The 18,962-nt window shown below is 46.6% G+C and overlaps 1 protein-coding gene across 1 annotated transcript in view; it reads right to left on the reverse strand.

Moving 5' to 3' along the window:
• micu1 (mitochondrial calcium uptake 1) overlaps positions 1–18,962 on the reverse strand; it is a 108,357-nt gene that overhangs the window by 36,747 nt on the left and 52,648 nt on the right. The window contains exon 6 of the mRNA XM_036946048.2: positions 4,206–4,320. Coding sequence (XP_036801943.2) covers positions 4,206–4,320 — 115 coding nt within the window. The remainder of the gene's footprint in view (positions 1–4,205; positions 4,321–18,962) is intronic.

An 18,962-nucleotide genomic window follows, 5' to 3' on the forward strand; every position in this document is an offset into this window, starting at 1 on the left:
CAGGGTTGATTGTTCCCATTGGTTCCACTGCACCAGGAACAAGTACAAACGCACACAAAACAAATACAGGGTCTTCGTTGGGCCTTTGTCCATTCTGCTCCTTTTATTTCTATGGGAGTAACAATAATAATGACTCACAGGAGTAATTCACAACATGAGACCAACACCTACAGAGCCTTCAGATTGTATTCACACTACTTGACTACATCCACAAGTTGTCGTGGTACAGCCTGAATTTAAAAACAGTTTGAATTAAGATGTTGTGTCACTGACCTCCACACAATACCTCAAATTCGTTTTTTAGAAATATTTAGCTTTTTTTTTTAATTAATGAAAAGATTAAATGTTTTGAGTCAATAAGTATTCAACCCCGTTGTTATGGAAATCCTAAATAAGTTCAGGAGTAAAGGTTTGCTTAACAAGTCACAATTTTTGAATGACTACCTCATCTCTGTACCCCACACACATACTGTTTGACTGAGGGAGTTTACAGATAATTGTGAATTTAAAACACAGATTTAACCACAAAGACCAGGGAGGTTTTCCAATGCCTCGCAAAGAAGGGCACTTAACTTTTTATTTAGGACAAAGTTAATTTATGTTTGTACAACACATAAATGAGTACCATATTTTCAAGCATTGTGGTGGCTGCATCATGTTATGGGTATGCTTGTCATCAGCAAGGACTAGGGCGTTTTTTTTGGATAAAAATAGACTAAATAGAGCTAAGCACAGGCAAAATCCTAGAGGAAAACAGGTTCAGTCTGCTTTCCAACAGACAGTGGGAGACAAATTCACATTTCAGCAGGACAATCACCTAAAACACAAGGCCAAATCTACACTGGAGTTGCTTACTAAGACAACATTGAATGTTCCTGACTGGCCTAGTTACAGTTTACTTAATTCGGCTTGAAAATCTACGGCAAGTCTTGAAAATGTATTTTCTGTCTAGCAATGATCAACAACCAATTTATGAGCTTAATTTTTTTTTTTTACAAACAATAATGTGCAGATATTGTACAATCCAGGTGTGGAAGGCTCTTAGAGACTTACCCAGAAAGACTCACAGCTCTTAAGAGACTTACCCAGAAAGACTCACAGCTCTCAAGAGACTTACCTAGAAAGACTCACAGCTCTTTAGAGACTTACCCAGAAAGACTCACAGCTCTGAGACTTACCCAGAAAGACTCACAGCTCTTTAGAGACATACCCAGAAAGACTCACAGCTCTTTAGAGACATACCCAGAAAGACTCACAGCTCTCAAGAGACTTACCTAGAAAGACTCACAGCTCTTTAGAGACTTACCCAGAAAGACTCACAGCTCTTAGAGACTTACCCAGAAAGACTCTCAGCTCTCAAGAGACTTACCCAGAAAGACTCACAGCTCTCAAGAGACTTACCTAGAAAGACTCACAGCTCTTTAGAGACTTACCCAGAAAGACTCACAGCTCTGAGACTTACCCAGAAAGACTCACAGCTCTTTAGAGACATACCCAGAAAGACTCACAGCTCTTTAGAGACATACCCAGAAAGACTCACAGCTCTTAGAGACTTACCCAGAAAGACTCTCAGCTCTCAAGAGACTTACCCAGAAAGACTCACAGCTCTCAAGAGACTTACCTAGAAAGACTCACAGCTCTCAAGAGACTTACCTAGAAAGACTCACAGCTCTTTAGAGACTTACCCAGAAAGACTCACAGCTCTGAGACTTACCCAGAAAGACTCACAGCTCTTTAGAGACATACCCAGAAAGACTCACAGCTCTTTAGAGACATACCCAGAAAGACTCACAGCTCTTAGAGACTTACCCAGAAAGACTCACAACTCTTAGAGACTTACCCAGAAAGACTCACAGCTCTTAGAGACTTACCCAGAAAGACTCACAGCTCTCAAGAGACTTACCCAGAAAGACTCACAGCTCTCAAGAGACTTACCCAGAAAGACTCACAGCTCTAAATCACTGCCAAAGGTGATTCTAACATGTATTGACTCAGGGGGTTGAATACTTATGTAATCAAGATACATTACGGTTTTCTTTTTTCAGACATGTTTAAACAAAATGTTAGAATTGTTATTCTACTTTGGACAGAGTATTTTGTTTAGATCGTGGACCAACAAAATTACAATTAAATCTAGTTTAATCCACTATGTAGCACAACAAAATGTGGGAAATGTCCAGGGGTGTGAATACATATTTTAATCTCGTCTCATCTCTGCCCGCTTAACCCGGAAACCAGTTGCACCAATGTGTCGGAGTTCAACTGACGACCGGAGTCAGCCTGCAGGCGCCCGGCTCGCCACAAGGAGTCGCTAGAGTGTGATGAGCCAAGTAAAGCCCGCCCTGAACTGGACGATTGTGCGCCACCCTACGGGTTTCCCCGTCGCAGCCGGATGTGACACAGCCCGAGATCGAACCCGGGTCTGTAGTGACGCCTCGAGCACTGCGATGCAGTGCCTTAGACCGCGGTGTCACTCGGGAGGCTGGGTGTGAATACTTCTGAAGGCTAACATCTGGGTTCAGGCCTTCACGACACAGATCAACATGGGTTACTGGGTTCAGGCCTTCACAACACAGATCAACATGGGTTACTGGGTTCAGGCCTTCACTATACACCTCAACATGGGTTACTGGGTTCAGGCCTTCACTATACAGATCAACATGGGTTACTGGGTTCAGGCCTTCACGACACAGATCAACATGGGTTACTGGGTTCAGGCCTTCACAACACAGATCAACATGGGTTACTGGGTTCAGGCCTTCACTATACACATCAACATGGGTTACTGGGTTCAGGCCTTCACTATAGACATCAACATGGGTTACTGGGTTCAGACCTTCACGACACAGATCAACATGGGTTACTGGGTTCAGGCCTTCACGACACAGATCAACATGGGTTACTGGGTTCAGGCCTTCACGACACAGATCAACATGGGTTACTGGGTTCAGTCCTTCACTACAGACATCAACATGGGTTACTGGGTTCAGGCCTTCACTACAGACATCAACATGGGTTACTGGGTTCAGGCCTTCACGACACAGATCAACATGGGTTACTGGGTTCAGGCCTTCACTATACAGATCAACATGGGTTACTGGGTTCAGGCCTTCACTATACAGATCAACATGGGTTACTGGGTTCAGGCCTTCACTACAGACATCAACATGGGTTACTGGGTTCAGGCCTTCACTATAGACATCAACATGGGTTACTGGGTTCAGGCCTTCACTACAAACATCAACATGGGTTACTGGGTTCAGGCCTTCACTATAGACATCAACACGGGTTACTGGGTTCAGGCCTTCACTACAGACATCAACATGGGTTACTGGGTTCAGGCCTTCACTATACAGATCAACATGGGTTACTGGGTTCAGACCTTCACTATACAGATCAACATGGGTTACTGGGTTCAGGCCTTCACTATACAGATCAACATGGGTTACTGGGTTCAGGCCTTCACTATAGACATCAACATGGGTTACTGGGTTCAGGCCTTCACGACACAGATCAACATGGGTTACTGGGTTCAGGCCTTCACTATACACATCAACATGGGTTACTGGGTTCAGGCCTTCACGACAGACATCAACATGGGTTACTGGGTTCAGGCCTTCACTACAGACATCAACATGGGTTACTGGGTTTAGGCCTTCACTATACAGATCAACATGGGTTACTGGGTTTAGGCCTTCACTACAGACATCAACATGGGTTACTGGGTTTAGGCCTTCACTACAGATATCAACATGGGTTACTGGGTTTAGGCCTTCACTACAGACATCAACATGGGTTACTGGGTTCAGGCCTTCACTATACAGATCAACATGGGTTACTGGGTTTAGGCCTTCACTACAGACATCAACATGGGTTACTGGGTTTAGGCCTTCACTACAGACATCAACATGGGTTACTGGGTTTAGGCCTTCACTACACACATCAACATGGGTTACTGGGTTCAGGCCTTCACTATACAGATCAACATGGGTTACTGGGTTCAGGCCTTCACTATACAGATCAACATGGGTTACTGGGTTCAGGACTTCACTACAGACATCAACATGGGTTACTGGGTTCAGTAGTTTGTGTGGGAATTGAACCCACAACCTTAGTGTCACCACTACTTGTCGGTCGGTCTGTCTGTGTGAGAGTCAGGTCCAAAGAGAGGCCTGTGTGTGTGTGTGTGTGTGTGTGGGACTTACTAGAGAGCACGGTAGTGAGGAAGATGTAATCAGAGAAGGAGATGAGACCACACTCTCCCAGTGTGAAGAAGATACTGTCCTCATCCGCAAACTTCTCCCTCTCCTGGGAAATCTTCTACTCATCAGGAAGAGAGAGAGAGAAAGAAGAGCGAGATACACTAGTTACAGCCCGTGTGAGCAAGGGGAACCTCCCAGGTTTGCGTTGCAGCATACCACTACTAATCAAGACTGAGAGGCTCCTCACTGTGTGTGACATGATGGAGATCCCCTTCAAGCACACACAAACACACTAATATACAGTAGGGATTAGCACGCAATGCTAACGCAATGCTAACACAGTGCTAACGCAATGCTAACGCAGTGCTAACACAATGCTAACGCAGTGCTAACACAATGCTAACGACACAGTGAAAACACAATGCTAACGACACAGTGAAAACAACCATGCAAGTGCTACATACATGTCACACATCCAGGCAGAGGGAGCAGTGAGGAATCAAAGTTAGTCAGCACAATACAATATAAACTGATCCTAAACAGTGGTATAATAACGCAGATATCAAATAGAGAAACGAGGTCTCTCACACACACACACACACACACACACACACACACCTCAACAAGTGTCCTATTATACACAGAGTGGACAAAACATTAGGAACCCTTTCAATGACCGACTGACCAGGTGAAAGCTATGATCCCTTATTGATGTCACTTGTTAAATCGACTTCAAATCAGTGTAGATGAAGGAGGAGGAGACGGGTTAAAGAAGGATTTTTAAGCCTTAAAACACGGGTCGTGTATGTGTGCCATTCAGAGGGTGAATGGGCAAGATAAAAATATTGAAGTGCCTTTAAACAGGGTTATGGTAGTAGGTGCCGGGTGTCACCGGTTTGAGTGTGTCAAGAACTGCAACGATGCTGGGTTTATCACGCTGAAAAGTTTCCTGTGTTTATCAAGAACGGTCCACCACCCAAAAGACACCCAGCCAACTTGACACAACTGTGGGAAGCGTTGGAGTCAACACCTTGTAGAGTCAACATGGACCAGCATCCCTGTGGAACGCTTTCCACACCTTGTAGAGTCAACATGGACCAGCATCCCTGTGGAACGCTTTAGACATCTTGCAGAGTCAACATGGGCCAGCATCCCTGTGGAACGTTTTCAACACCTCGTAGAGTCCATGTCCCGACCTATTGAGGCTGTTCTGAGGGCAATAAGGGGGTGCAACATTTTTTGGAAGGTGTTCCTTATGTTTTGTACACTCAGCGTACACACACACACACACACACACACACACACAAGGTATTCACACTGACTCACAAGTGGGAGAATCTCAGATTAAGCCTAGTCCTAAACTTAAAAATAATGTTAAAAAAATGTTATATTGCATATTATCAAACATGTTTGATCTAGGCTTTATCTGGGTCTGGTTATTCAGACCATAGACTCTCACACAGACAGAGGAAAACTACAGAGGAAAAGGACATTAATAAAAGTTAAATTAAAACAGTGATGTTGTAACATGCAGAAACAGCACAGTGGGAGATCACGGTGAGAGTCCAGTACAGCACAGAGATCACAGTGGGAGAGAACGAGTACAGTGTGTCACCAGACTACTCTATATAGAGCATGCAGAAATCTGGGTCAGGTCAAGGACTGGCTGAGACCAGACCCACCACAGGAGTTACCTCCGTCTGATAGAAGAGTCCAGGAGAGAGAGAAGAGAGAGAGGAGAGAGAAGAGAGAGAGGAGAGAGAGAGAGAAGAGAGTGAGGAGAGAGAGAAGAGAGGGAGGAGAGAGAGAAGAGAGGGAGGAGAGAGAGAAGAGAGGGAGGAGAGAGAGAAGAGAGGGAGGAGAGAGAGAAGAGAGGGAGGAGAGAGAGAGAAGAGAGAGAAGAGGGGGGAGAGGTTAAAACACTACAGCCTGACTCTTCACAAGGGACACACCTTGGCTCTGGTATAAAGTCAAACATAGACACATTAAGTACATAGTGCCCTTACCCAAACAGACCTAGGCTGTCCCAAATAGCACCCTGTTCCCTATACCCTATATATGGGCCCCCATAACTGTAAAGGGAATAGGGGGCCAGTTGGGACACAGCCCAGGAGCATCCTGTAACACTATACCCAATAAGCAGAGTCATCTGGACTCATAATAGTTCTGTCCCAAATGGAACTTTAATTCCCTTTATTTAGTTCACTCCTTTAACCACGGACAATATATATGTCACGGGTATAAATATAGGGGACAATATATATGTCGCAGGTGTAAATATAGGGGACAATATATATGTCGCGGGTATAAATATAGGGGACAATATATATGTCGCAGGTGTAAATATAGGGGACAATATATATGTCGCGGGTATAAATATAGGGGACAATATATATGTCGCAGGTGTAAATATAGGGGACAATATATATGTCGCGGGTATAAATATAGGGGACAATATATATGTCGCGGGCGTAAATATAGGGGACAATATATCTGTCACAGGTGTAAATATAGCGGCCAATATATATGTCGCGGGTGTAAAAAAGGGGACAATATATATGTCGCGGGTGTAAATATAGCGGACAATATATATGTCGCGGGTGTAAAGATAGCAAATATGGTTTCCACAGTAACATTATTGAAGTTTTACACATTTACAAAAAGGGGAAGGAGTGGGTGAGAGAGAGGAGGAGGACGGCAGAGACAGAACGAAGAGAAGCGAGAGAGGAGGAGGAGGATGGCAGAGACAGAGAAAGAAGAGAAGAGAGAGGAGGAGGAGGATGGCAGAGACAGAGAAAGAAGAGAAGAGAGAGGAGGAGGAGGACGGCAGAGACAGAGAAAGAAGAGAAGCGAGAGAGGAATATTTTATATCCAGCGCTATGGCTGAAATGGAGAGAGAACCCAAGGAGGGGAGGAATGAGGGAGGACAGAGAGAGAACCCAAGGAGGGGAGGAATGAGGGAGGACAGAGAGAGAACCCAAGGAGGGGAGGAATGAGGGAGGACAGAGAGAGAACCCAAGGAGGGGAGGAATGAGGGAGGACAGAGAGAGAACCCAAGGAGGGGAGGAACGAGGGAGGACAGAGAGAGACAGGAAAGCCAGCTGGTGATTGTTTGTGTTGCCTGTAGGTGTGGTACCACTGTAGATGAGTGCATAGTGGCGGCTTTGACTTGTGTTTGGGGTGAATGGTACCAGTTGACAGATTGGACATGTGGGCCCTTGGCAAATAACCTGTGCTCACACGCACACACACTAATGTAGAGTACATTATGATAAAGTACAGTAGAGTATAATACATTACAGTACAGCAAAGTACATAACAGAGTACAGTACAATAAAGTAGAGCACAGTACAATCATTTACAGTACAATATAGTACAATAAAGTAGAGCACAGTACAATCATTTATTTACAGTATAGTAGTACTGTATTTACAGTATTTACAGTAGAGTAGAATTACAAATCTACTCATCTGCCTCCCCGGAGACTTTACTCAGTCTCTCCCCATCCTTCCATCTCCCTTAAATCCATCTCCCTCTCTCTGTCAGATGACAGACTTGATATGCTGTGAACCACAGGGCCCCCGTATAAACACCACAGGGCCCCCGTATAAACACCACAGGGCCCCCGTATAAACACCACAGGGCCCCCGTATAAACACCACAGGGCCCCCGTATAAACACCACAGGGCCCCAGTGAACAACAGGGGCCCAGTAAACCACAGAGCCCCTGGTGGAACATAGTGCACTATATAAAGAATAGCATTCCACTTCGGACTCCCTCTCAGTGTCATTGATTTAAAAAAAAAAAACAGGCTCGTGTGAATTTCTGTAATAATACGAAGCGTAATCTGTGTTGATTTAGGCTCAGCTGAATGTGCTTGTGAGACAGTTTTCTCCCCAGCTAAACCAGAATCATCTTGGATAAACTCTAGCGGTTGTATTTCTATAAATAACACTCAGAGGGTCCGAGTTAATAACCTTCTGCTCTAGCCTGCATCCCCAATGGAACCCTACTCCCTATTTAGTGCACTACTTTAGATCAGGGCCTATAGGTCTCAGGTCAAAAGTAGTGCACTTATCTAAGGAATGGGATCCATTTGAGAAACAACCAGGATCTTCAATTGGAGTGTAAATCCTAATTACTGCAGTGCTGGAGTTAATTAAGTAAGTACTGCCTCCCCCTGTGTGTGTCTGTCAGTCTCTGTCACGCTATGAGAGGCCCTGCAGGCTCGAGTCAAGTGCACTGTGTGGTTATTCCTCAAGCACTGTGTGTGTGTGTGTGTGTGTGTGTGTGTGTGTGTGTGTGTGTGTGTTCAGCTCAGGCAGAAAGACAAATCAGAGCTTGGGCCAGGTTAGGGTAGGCCACAGCGAGACCGAGAGACAACTTTGTGTGTTAGGGTAAAAGCCTGGTCAGACTATTTTACACCAACATATGAGAGATGATCTCTAGTAGTCCAGCCAGGCTAGCTACCAGTCCAGCCAGGCTAGCTACCAGTCCAGCCAGGCTACCAGTCCAGCCAGGCTACCAGTCCAGCCAGGCTACCAGTCCAGCCAGGCTACCAGTCCAGCCAGGCTACCAGTCCAGCCAGGCTACCAGTCCAGCCAGGCTACCAGTCCTGCTGAAGTCAACTACTAGCCCAACACTCCAGTGAACTCTGACTAGATCTGAAAAACAGCCAGATGCGTGCATGCATTAATCTAAACCTCTCAACTTATTTCACTCGAGTGGCTTTCCAGGGAACCAAACTAGGCCGAAACTCAACTGAACTTCCCAGAGTCTAACTAAGCAACGGTTTGAGCCAAAGTCACTGGACTGAATAACCACAGTACAGCCAGAGGGCTGCATGCAGAAAGACTCAACATCTTTCAACTCAGTTCACTTGGATGCAAGTTAAATGCAGCGCTGCTGTTTTGTGAAATATCCAGTTCAGAAGGCCATTAAAAGTGTTGTGTGTAGTCTATTCCCTGATCCCAGATCAGTCTGTGCAGTACAGCCAACTACTATACAGCCAACTATTCCCTGATCCCAGATCAGTCTGTGCAGTACAGCCAACTACTATACAGCCAACTATTCCCTGATCCCAGATCAGTCTGTGCAGTACAGACAACTACTATACAGCCAACTATTCCCTGATCCCAGATCTGTCTGTGCAGTACAGCCAACAACAGAGCTTTGTGATAGATATATAGATAGATACTACATGTATCCTGGTTGGATACCTCTGGGTGCTTTCTAAAAACACTCCTACAAAAACATTCATAGTTTGAAGTTCTCAGTTTCCAATCAACAACAAAGTGCCTCGTCAGAGAAGTCCCATTCCCTGTCCCAACGTGAGCTCAAAGCAGACCTGTCAGGGGGTTGTAATGAAAACAGATTGAATCTAGTCTGAAAATAGTTGATCCCCCTTGTCAGTGTCCACCCACAAGGTCTGCTCCTGTCAATGAACACTGCTAGGCACCAGGGGGCGCCGCTGAGTTCAACTGTGTTCTCGTCAACGGTTCCAAACACAGCTGGTTAAACCACTTGCACAGCTACATCAGAGGAGAACCTCCGTTTGATTACGATGCTGCGTTGACAGGCGGCACAATCTCCTTCACAATGTGCGTTATACTATGTGGACTTCACTTTCAACACCATCAGAAAACCTAGTACAAAACAACTGCATGTGTGGAGCCTGGTTCTGGGGGTGAGGCCCGGGGACGTTTGGGCCTGGTCCTCTTTAATGCACTGTAGTGACAGCAACACATTAATGACGATCGACTATCTGCCCTGTCCAACACCGCGGGGGGGGGGGGGGGGGGGGGGGGGGGGAGAAAGAAAGAAAGAAAGAAAGAGAGAAAGAGAGAAAGAAAGAGAGAAAGAAAGAAAGAAAGAGAGAGAGAAAGAGAGAGAGAGAGACATACACTATATATACAAAAGTGTGTGGACACCCCTTCAGATTAGTGGATCCGTCTATTTCATACACGCCCATTGCTGACAGGTGTATAAAATTGAGCACACAGCCATGCAATCTCCATAGACAAACACTGGCAGTAGAACGGCCTTCAACTGACTTTCAACATGGCACCGTCATAGGATTCCACCTTTCCAACAAGTCAGTTCGGCCCTGCTAGAGCTGCCCCTTGGTCAACTGTAAGTGCTGTTATTGTGAAGTGGAAACGCCTAGGAGCAACAACGGCTCAGTCGGTGAGGTGGTAGGCCACACAAGCTCAAAAAGAACGGGACCGGCTAGTGCTGAAGCTCGTTAAAGAACAAAAACGCCTGTTCTCAGTTGCAACACCCGAGTTCCAAACTGCCTCTGGAAGCAACGTCAGCACAATAACTGTCTAGATTTCCATGAAATGTGTTTCCGTGGCCGAGCAGCAGCACACAAGCCTAAGATCACCGTGCGAAATGCGAAAAGCGTTGGCTGGAGTCGAAAGCCGTCTCAGAAGAGTGGAAGCTGTTACAGTAGTAGTTTGGCGTCTTTGTGCAGCTGCCCTGTCTGTCTGTGTGGGCTGGTTCCCTGTGCTACGGGGTCATGTGAGGCCGCTACGGGGTCATGTGAGGCCGCTACGGGGTCATGTGACGCCGCTACGGGGTCATGTGAGGCCGCTACGGGGTCATGAGGCCGCTACGGGGTCATGTGAGGCCGCTACGGAGTCATGTGAGGCCGCTACGGAGTCATGTGAGGCCGCTACGGGGTCATGTGAGGCCGCTACGGGGTCATGAGGCCGCTACGGGGTCATGTGAGGCAGTTATGGGATAAGAGATCCTTTAGAGAGGTGAAATAAACGGAGAGAATTTTTTTTTTAAAGTGACCTGCTTGGCTGATAGAAGGGAGGACCAGGGAAAGAAAGCCAATCACAAGCTGCTAGTTCTGACATTACAGATTTAAATTGACCTCATTGGCTGATTGTAATATCAGAACTAGCAGCTTGTGCTACTGAGGCTTGAAGTCTCATTTACCACAGGTAGGTCAGTCCAGACAGAGAAATAGAGACCTACAGTGCATTCGGAAGGTATTCAGACCCCTTGACTTTGTCCAAATGTTGTTACCTTACAGCCTTATTCTAAAATGGATTAAATCTTTGCGACCTTTTGCCACATTTCAGGCTTCAAACATAAAGATATAAAACTATTTTTTTGTGAAGAATCAACAACAAGTGGGACACAATCATGAAGTGGAACGACATTTATTGGATATTTCAAACTTTAACAAATCAAAAACTGAAAAATTGGGCGTGCAAAATTATTCAGCCCCTTTACTTTCAGTGCAGCAAACTCTCTCCAGAAGTTCAGTGAGGATCTCTGAATGATCCAATGTTGACCTAAATTACTAATGATGATAAATACAATCCACCTGTGTGTAATCAAGTCTCCGTATAAATGCACCTGCACTGTGATAGTCTCAGAGGTCCGTTAAAAGCGCAGAGAGCGTCATGAAGAACAAGGAACACACCAGGCAGGTCCGAGATACTGTTGTGAAGAAGTTTAAAGCCGGATTTGGATACAAAAATATTTCCCAAGCTTTAAACATCCCAAGGAGCACTGTGCAAGCGATAATATTGAAATGGAAGGAGTATCAGACCACTGCAAATCTACCAAGACCTGGCCGTCCCTCTAAACTTTCAGCTCATACAAGGAGAAGACTGATCAGAGATGCAGCCAAGAGGCCCATGATCACTCTGGATGAACTGCAGAGATCTACAGCTGAGGTGGGAGACTCTGTCCATAGGACAACAATCAGTCGTATATTGCACAAATCTGGCCTTTATGGAAGAGTGGCAAGAAGAAAGCCATTTCTTAAAGATATCCATAAAAAGTGTTGCCACAAGCCACCTGGGAGACACACCAAACATGTGGAAGAAGGTGCTCTGGTCAGATGAAACCAAAATTGAACTTTTTGGCAACAATGCAAAACATTATGTTTGGCGTAAAAGCAACACAGCTGAACACACCATCCCCACTGTCAAACATGGTGGTGGCAGCATCATGGTTTGGGCCTGCTTTTCTTCAACAGGGACAGGGAAGATGGTTAAAATTGATGGGAAGATGGATGGAGCCAAATACAGGACCATTCTGGAAGAAAACCTGATGGAGTCTGCAAAAGACCTGAGACTGGGACGGAGATTTGTCTTCCAACAAGACAATGATCCAAAACATAAAGCAAAATCTACAATGGAATGGTTCAAAAATAAACATATCCAGGTGTTAGAATGGCCAAGTCAAAGTCCAGACCTGAATCCAATCGAGAATCTGTGGAAAGAACTGAAAACTGCTGTTCACAAATGCTCTCCATCCAACCTCACTGAGCTCGAGCTGTTTTGCAAGGAGGAATGGGAAAAAATTTCAGTCTCTCGATGTGCAAAACTGATAGAGACATACCCCAAGCGACTTACAGCTGTAATCGCAGCAAAAGGTGGCGCTACAAAGTATTAACTTAAGGGGGCTGAATAATTTTGCACGCCCAATTTTTCAGTTTTTGATTTGTTAAAAAAGTTTGAAATATCCAATAAATGTTGTTCCACTTCATGATTGTGTCCCACTTGTTGTTGATTCTTCACAAAAAAATACAGTTTTATATCTTTATGTTTGAAGCCTGAAATGTGGCAAAAGGTCGCAAAGTTCAAGGGGGCCGAATATTTTCGCAAGGCACTGTATATATATAATTTACATAAGTATTCAGATCATTTACTCAGTACTTCGTTGAAGCACTTTTGGCAGTGCTTACAGCTTCGAGTCTCCTTGGGTATGACGCTACAAGCTTGGAACACCTGTATTTGGGGAGTTTCTCTCATTCTTCTCTGCAGATCCTCTAAAGCTCTGTCAGGTTGGATGGGGAGCGTCGCTGCACAGCTATTTTCAGGTCTCTCCATAGATGTTAGATTGGGTTCATGTTCGGGCTCTGGCTGGGCCACTCAAGGAAATTCACAGACTTGTCCCGAAGCCACTCCTGCATTGTCTTGGCTGTGTGTTTGGGGTCGATGTCCTGTTGGAAGGTGAACCTTCGCCCCAGTCTGAGGTCCTGAGTGCTCTGGAGCAGGTTGTCATCAAGGATCTCACTGCTCCGTTCATCTGTACTTTGCGCTATTGATTTATCCCTCTATCCAGACCCGTCTCCCTGTCGCTGAAAAACATCCCCACAGCATGATCCTGCCACCACCATGCTTCACCGTAGGGATGGTACCATGTTTCCTCCAGACATGATGCTGCCACCACCATGCTTCACCGTAGGGATGGTACCAGGTTTCCTCCAGACATGATGCTGCCACCACCATGCTTCACCGTAGGGATGGTACCAGGTTTCCTCCAGACATGATGCTGCCACCACCATGCTTCACCGTAGGGATGGTGCCATGTTTCCTCCAGTCGTGACACTTGGAATTCAGACCAAAGAGTTCAATCTTAGTTTATTAATCAGTCCAGAGAATCTTGTTTCTCATGGTCTGAGAGACTTTATGTGCCTTTTGGCAAACTCCAAGTGTGCTGTCATGTGCCTTTTACTGAGGAGTGGCTTCCGTCTGGCCACTCTACCATAAAGGCCTGATTGGTGGAGTGCTGCAGAGATGGTTGTCCTTCTGGAAGGTTCTTTTTTGGGGGAGGGGGGGGGGGGGGGGGCAAGTACAGATATGATTAGATAGTACTCCACTAAACACCAGCCAGGTCTCCAGAGGATTGACTAGCAGAGCAGGTGTGCTGCTAATAACCTCTAGACATAAATATTCAGAGAGAGAGCGAAGGCAACCACATGTAAAGATGAATGAATCTCAGAGAAATGGTGTGTGTTGCTACCGACGTTCAATTAACAATTATGGTCACTAAGGATCAACAGCTGTAGGCGTAGAATACCAGGTGTGCAGTCAAATCACACCAGCCCAACCTGTGTGTGTGTGTGTGTGTGTGTGTGTGTGAGAGAGAGAAAGAACAACAAAGTCAGAGCTAGTGAGGGAGAGAGAAAGAGAGCGAGAAACAGCAGGAGGAGGGAGGCTGATACACAACTGTCCTTGGAAGGTTTGTTCCAGCCGCTGAAACAGAATAAAAGTCAGTAGCTATAACAACTAAGAACTTGAGTGACAACAAGACAACAGGCATGTTTGTTTCCATGGCAGCAGCCCCGTCAGCATTCCTTTGTGAGTGACAGGCGTCGCAACCAGTCACATGACAGATAGTGGTTGCCGTGGCATCACAGAGCGATAAAGGCCACAGGTGGTGTGTTTTATCAATAGAATAGAATCATTCCAGTGCTGGGATTCAATCAATAGAATCATTCTAGTGCTGGGATTCTATCATTCTAGTGCTGGGATTCAATCAATAGAATCATTCTAGTGCTGGGATTCAATCAATAGAATCATTCTAGTGCTGGGATTCAATCAATAGAATCATTCCAGTGCTGGGATTCTATCAATAGAATCATTCCAGTGCTGGGATTCTATAAATAGAATCATTCCAGTGCTGGGATTCTATCAATAGAATCATTCCAGTGCTGGGATTCTATCAATAGAATCATTCCAGTGCTGGGATTCTATCAATAGAATCATTCTAGTGCTGGGATTCTATCAATAGAATCATTCTAGTGCTGGGATTCTATCATTCTAGTGCTGGGATTCAATCAATAGAATCTTTCTAGTGCTGGGATTTAATCAATAGAATCCTTCTAGTGCTGGGATTCAATCAATAGAATCTTTCTAGTGCTGGGATTCTATCAATAGAATCATTCTAGTGCTGGGATTCTATCAATAGAATCATTCTAGTGCTGGGATTCTATCAATAGAATCATTCTAGTGCTGGGATTCTATCAATAGAATCATTCTAGTGCTGGGATTCTATCAATAGAATCATTCTAGTGCTGGGATTCTATCAATAGAATCATTCTAGTGCTGGGATTCTATCAATAGAATCATTCTAGTGCTGGGATTCTATCAATAGAATCATTCTAGTGCTGGGATTCTATCAATAGAAGAAAGGGGTTTCAATGGGCCAAAGACATAGAATGAGTAGAATGTTCTAGCCATTCTAATTCTATGTTCTGGGCTCTGTTCCAAGGCTGGAAAAATGAGGTATCATTGATCTAACACTAGTGGCTTGGTGAAAGCACGAAGTAGCTTTGGATTCAAAAGCACAAGTGTACACTTTCAAAAGAACGTTGGAGAATTGGGATACAACCATAAATCACTGAACACTAGAGGGTAGGTGAAAGCAAGATTCTAGTAGCTTTGTTTACCCAACCCAGTAAAAGTATTGGACCAGGGCCATAAGAAACTATCCAGCAAATGGAGAGATGATTCATTTCCTGGGTTTAGATCACCCTGTGGTGCCACCATGCCGGCTGCAGAGAGGGGGAGCTATAACCTGCAGACCCGTGCCGCTCTACATACAGTACGGTCTCCCCTTCAGACACAGGCAAGGAGCAGAGCATGCTGGGAAAGAGCTACAGCAGCGCCAAAGCATTGGACAAGGCTGGAGAGAGCGAGAGGGTGACAGAGAAGAGGAAGATGGAAGCATAGAGGAGGGGGTGAAGGGAGAGAGTGAAAGAGGGAGGGAAAGAACGAGAAGAGAGTGAGTGAAAGAGGGAGGGAAAGAACGAGGAGTGAGTGAAAGAGGGAGGGAAAGAACAAGAAGAGAGTGAGTGAAAGAGGGAGGGAAAGAACGAGAAGAGAGTGAGTGAAAGAGGGAGGGAAAGAACGAGAAGAGAGTGAGTGAAAGAGGGAGGGAAAGAACGAGAAGAGAGTGAGTGAAAGAGGGAGGGAAAAACAGAGAAGAGAGTGAGTGAAAGAGGGAGGGAAAGAACAAGAAGAGAGGGAGTGAAAGAGGGAGGGAAAGAGCGAGAGAGAGGAGAGAAAGAGTAAAGAGAGGGAGAGACGTAAACAGGGGAACAGGACTGTTGTCATTCAGCACTAACAGAGTAGAAGTTTCTCATTGCATCTCAGCTTGGCAAGTGTTGACATTTGTCCTCTTCAAATACTTTGTTGTGACACACTCGAATTAGCACATGGTCCTGTGTGGTTGATCATTCAAACATTTAGACACACACACACACACACACACACACACACACACACACACACAGGTGTAGTAATCCATGCCTTGGCACCAGTCTACCCTGACCCATATTGTTGCATAGTGCATGGTGTTTCATTCTCCCTGAAAAGATCTACACGCAGACCTCCACTGGACAGGGCTGTGTGTACTGCCTCACTACCCTCCCTTCCTGCTAGGTCTCAGATCTCCACTGGACAGGGTTGTGTACTGCCTCACTACCCTCCCTTCCTGCTAGGTCTCAGACATCCACTGGACAGGGTTGTGTACTGCCTCACTACCCTCCCTTCCTGCTAGATCTCAGACCTCCACTGGACAGGGCTGTGTACTGTCTCACTACCCTCCCTTCCTGCTAGGTCTCAGATCTCCACTGGACAGGGCTGTGTACTGTCTCACTACCCTCCCTTCCTGCTAGGTCTCAGACATCCTTGTTCCTGCTCACGCTCCATATCTCTGGGTCTTGGTGTGTCTCACCGTGCTACAGGTTAAACAAGGCACATCCCTGCTGTTTAAAGGTCACCTAGCAGGTAGATCCTGCATCTAATCCTCTGGCCACAGGGAAGGTAACTAAACCTGTACCAACCTGTAGAGCAACAGGGAGGGTGGCTCAACCCCTAGAGCAACAGGGAGGGTGGCTAAACCCCTAGAGCAACAGGGAGGGTGGCTCAACCCCTAGAGCAACAGGGAGGGTGGCTCAACCCCTAGAGCAACAGGGAGGGTGGCTCAACCCCTAGAGCAACAGGGAGGGTGGCTCAACCCCTAGAGCAACAGGGAGGGTGGCTCAACCCCTAGAGCAACAGGGAGGGTGGCTCAACCCCTAGAGCAACAGGGAGGGTGGCTCAACCCCTAGAGCAACAGGGAGGGTGGCTCAACCCCCAGAGCAACAGGGAGGGTGGCTCAACCCCCAGAGCAACAGGGAGGGTGGCTCAACCCCCAGAGCAACAGGGAGGGTGGCTCAACCCCTAGAGCAACAGGGAGGGTGGCTCAACCCCTAGAGCAACAGGGAGGGTGGCTCAACGCCTAGAGCAACAGGGAGGGTGGCTCAACCCCTAGAGCAACAGGGAGGGTGGCTCAACCCCTAGAGCAACAGGGAGGGTGGCTCAACCCCTAGAGCAACAGGGAGGGTGGCTCAACCCCTAGAGCAACAGGGAGGGTGGCTCAACCCCTAGAGCAACAGGGAGGGTGGCTCAACGCCTAGAGCAACAGGGAGGGTGGCTCAACCCCTAGAGCAACAGGGAGGGTGGCTCAACCCCTAGAGCAACAGGGAGGGTGGCTCAACCCCTAGAGCAACAGGGAGGGTGGCTCAACCCCTAGAGCAACAGGGAGGGTGGCTCAATCCCTAGAGCAACAGGGAGGGTGGCTCAATCCCTAGAGCAACAGGGAGGGTGGCTCAACGCCTAGAGCAACAGGGAGGGTGGCTCAACCCCTAGAGCAACAGGGAGGGTGGCTCAACCCCTAGAGCAACAGGGAGGGTGGCTCAACCCCTAGAGCAACAGGGAGGGTGGCTCAACGCCTAGAGCAACAGGGAGGGTGGCTCAACCTCTAGAGCAACAGGGAGGGTGGCTCAACCCCTAGAGCAACAGGGAGGGTGGCTCAACCCCCAGAGCAACAGGGAGGGTGGCTCAACCCCTAGAGCAACAGGGAGGGTGGCTCAATCCCTAGAGCAACAGGGAGGGTGGCTCAACGCCTAGAGCAACAGGGAGGGTGGCTCAACCCCTAGAGCAACAGGGAGGGTGGCTCAACCCCTAGAGCAACAGGGAGGGTGGCTCAACCCCTAGAGCAACAGGGAGGGTGGCTCAACGCCTAGAGCAACAGGGAGGGTGGCTCAACCTCTAGAGCAACAGGGAGGGTGGCTCAACCCCTAGAGCAACAGGGAGGGTGGCTCAACCCCCAGAGCAACAGGGAGGGTGGCTCAACCCCTAGAGCAACAGGGAGGGTGGCTAAACCCCTAGAGCAACAGGGAGGGTAGACCGTCATCTAGATTCAAACACAAAGAGCCACTGAAGAGACAGGCAGCAGCAGGTGTGTGTGATATATGACTTGGTGTATGTTTACGCACACAAGCACTCTCCATCCTTCCCTGTTGTACCGGTGCAGAAGATGATGGCCCAGTATTTTATGCCCCAGTCCTTCCGTCTGTTTCTCTATATCTTAAACCATACTGGGCCGACTTTCCGTTGATCACTAAACCTATTCCACTCTGACATCCACAGTGCCAAGAGTCAGTTGTGGAGGGTTTTGTATTACCATCCCAATGATTCCTGATGGAAATAGATCCATGTTTAATGCACTATTTGGTGCTTGGCCAGTGTTCTATCCTGCTGGGGTTGTGGTGAGGCCTTAGTCCCAAATTGCACCCTATTCCCTAAAAATGGGCTCTGGGCAAAAGTAGTGCACTTAAGAGGGAATTAGGGTCCCTTTTGGGGACACAACCCGTGACTTTGGTTAAGCACTTTACACTCTGCTGAAGTTGAGATGCAATACAACTTGGCCAGAGAAACTTCTACAGTGTGTTTTTCCTCCCCACTGACAACTACACTACCGGTAAAAAGTTTTACAACACCTACTCATTCCAGGGCTTTTTTCTTTATTTCTACTCTTCTTCTACATTGTAGAATAATAGTGAAGACATCAAAACTATGAAATAACACATATGGAATCATGTAGTAACCCCCCCCCCCCCCCCCAAAAAAAAAAGTTAAATCAAAATATATTTTATATTTGAGATTCTTCTAAGTAGC

This window comes from Oncorhynchus mykiss, chromosome 16 (assembly GCF_057628025.1).
Source record: "Oncorhynchus mykiss isolate SJ-2025 chromosome 16, ASM5762802v1, whole genome shotgun sequence".
NCBI classification, from domain to species: Eukaryota; Metazoa; Chordata; class Actinopteri; order Salmoniformes; family Salmonidae; genus Oncorhynchus; species Oncorhynchus mykiss.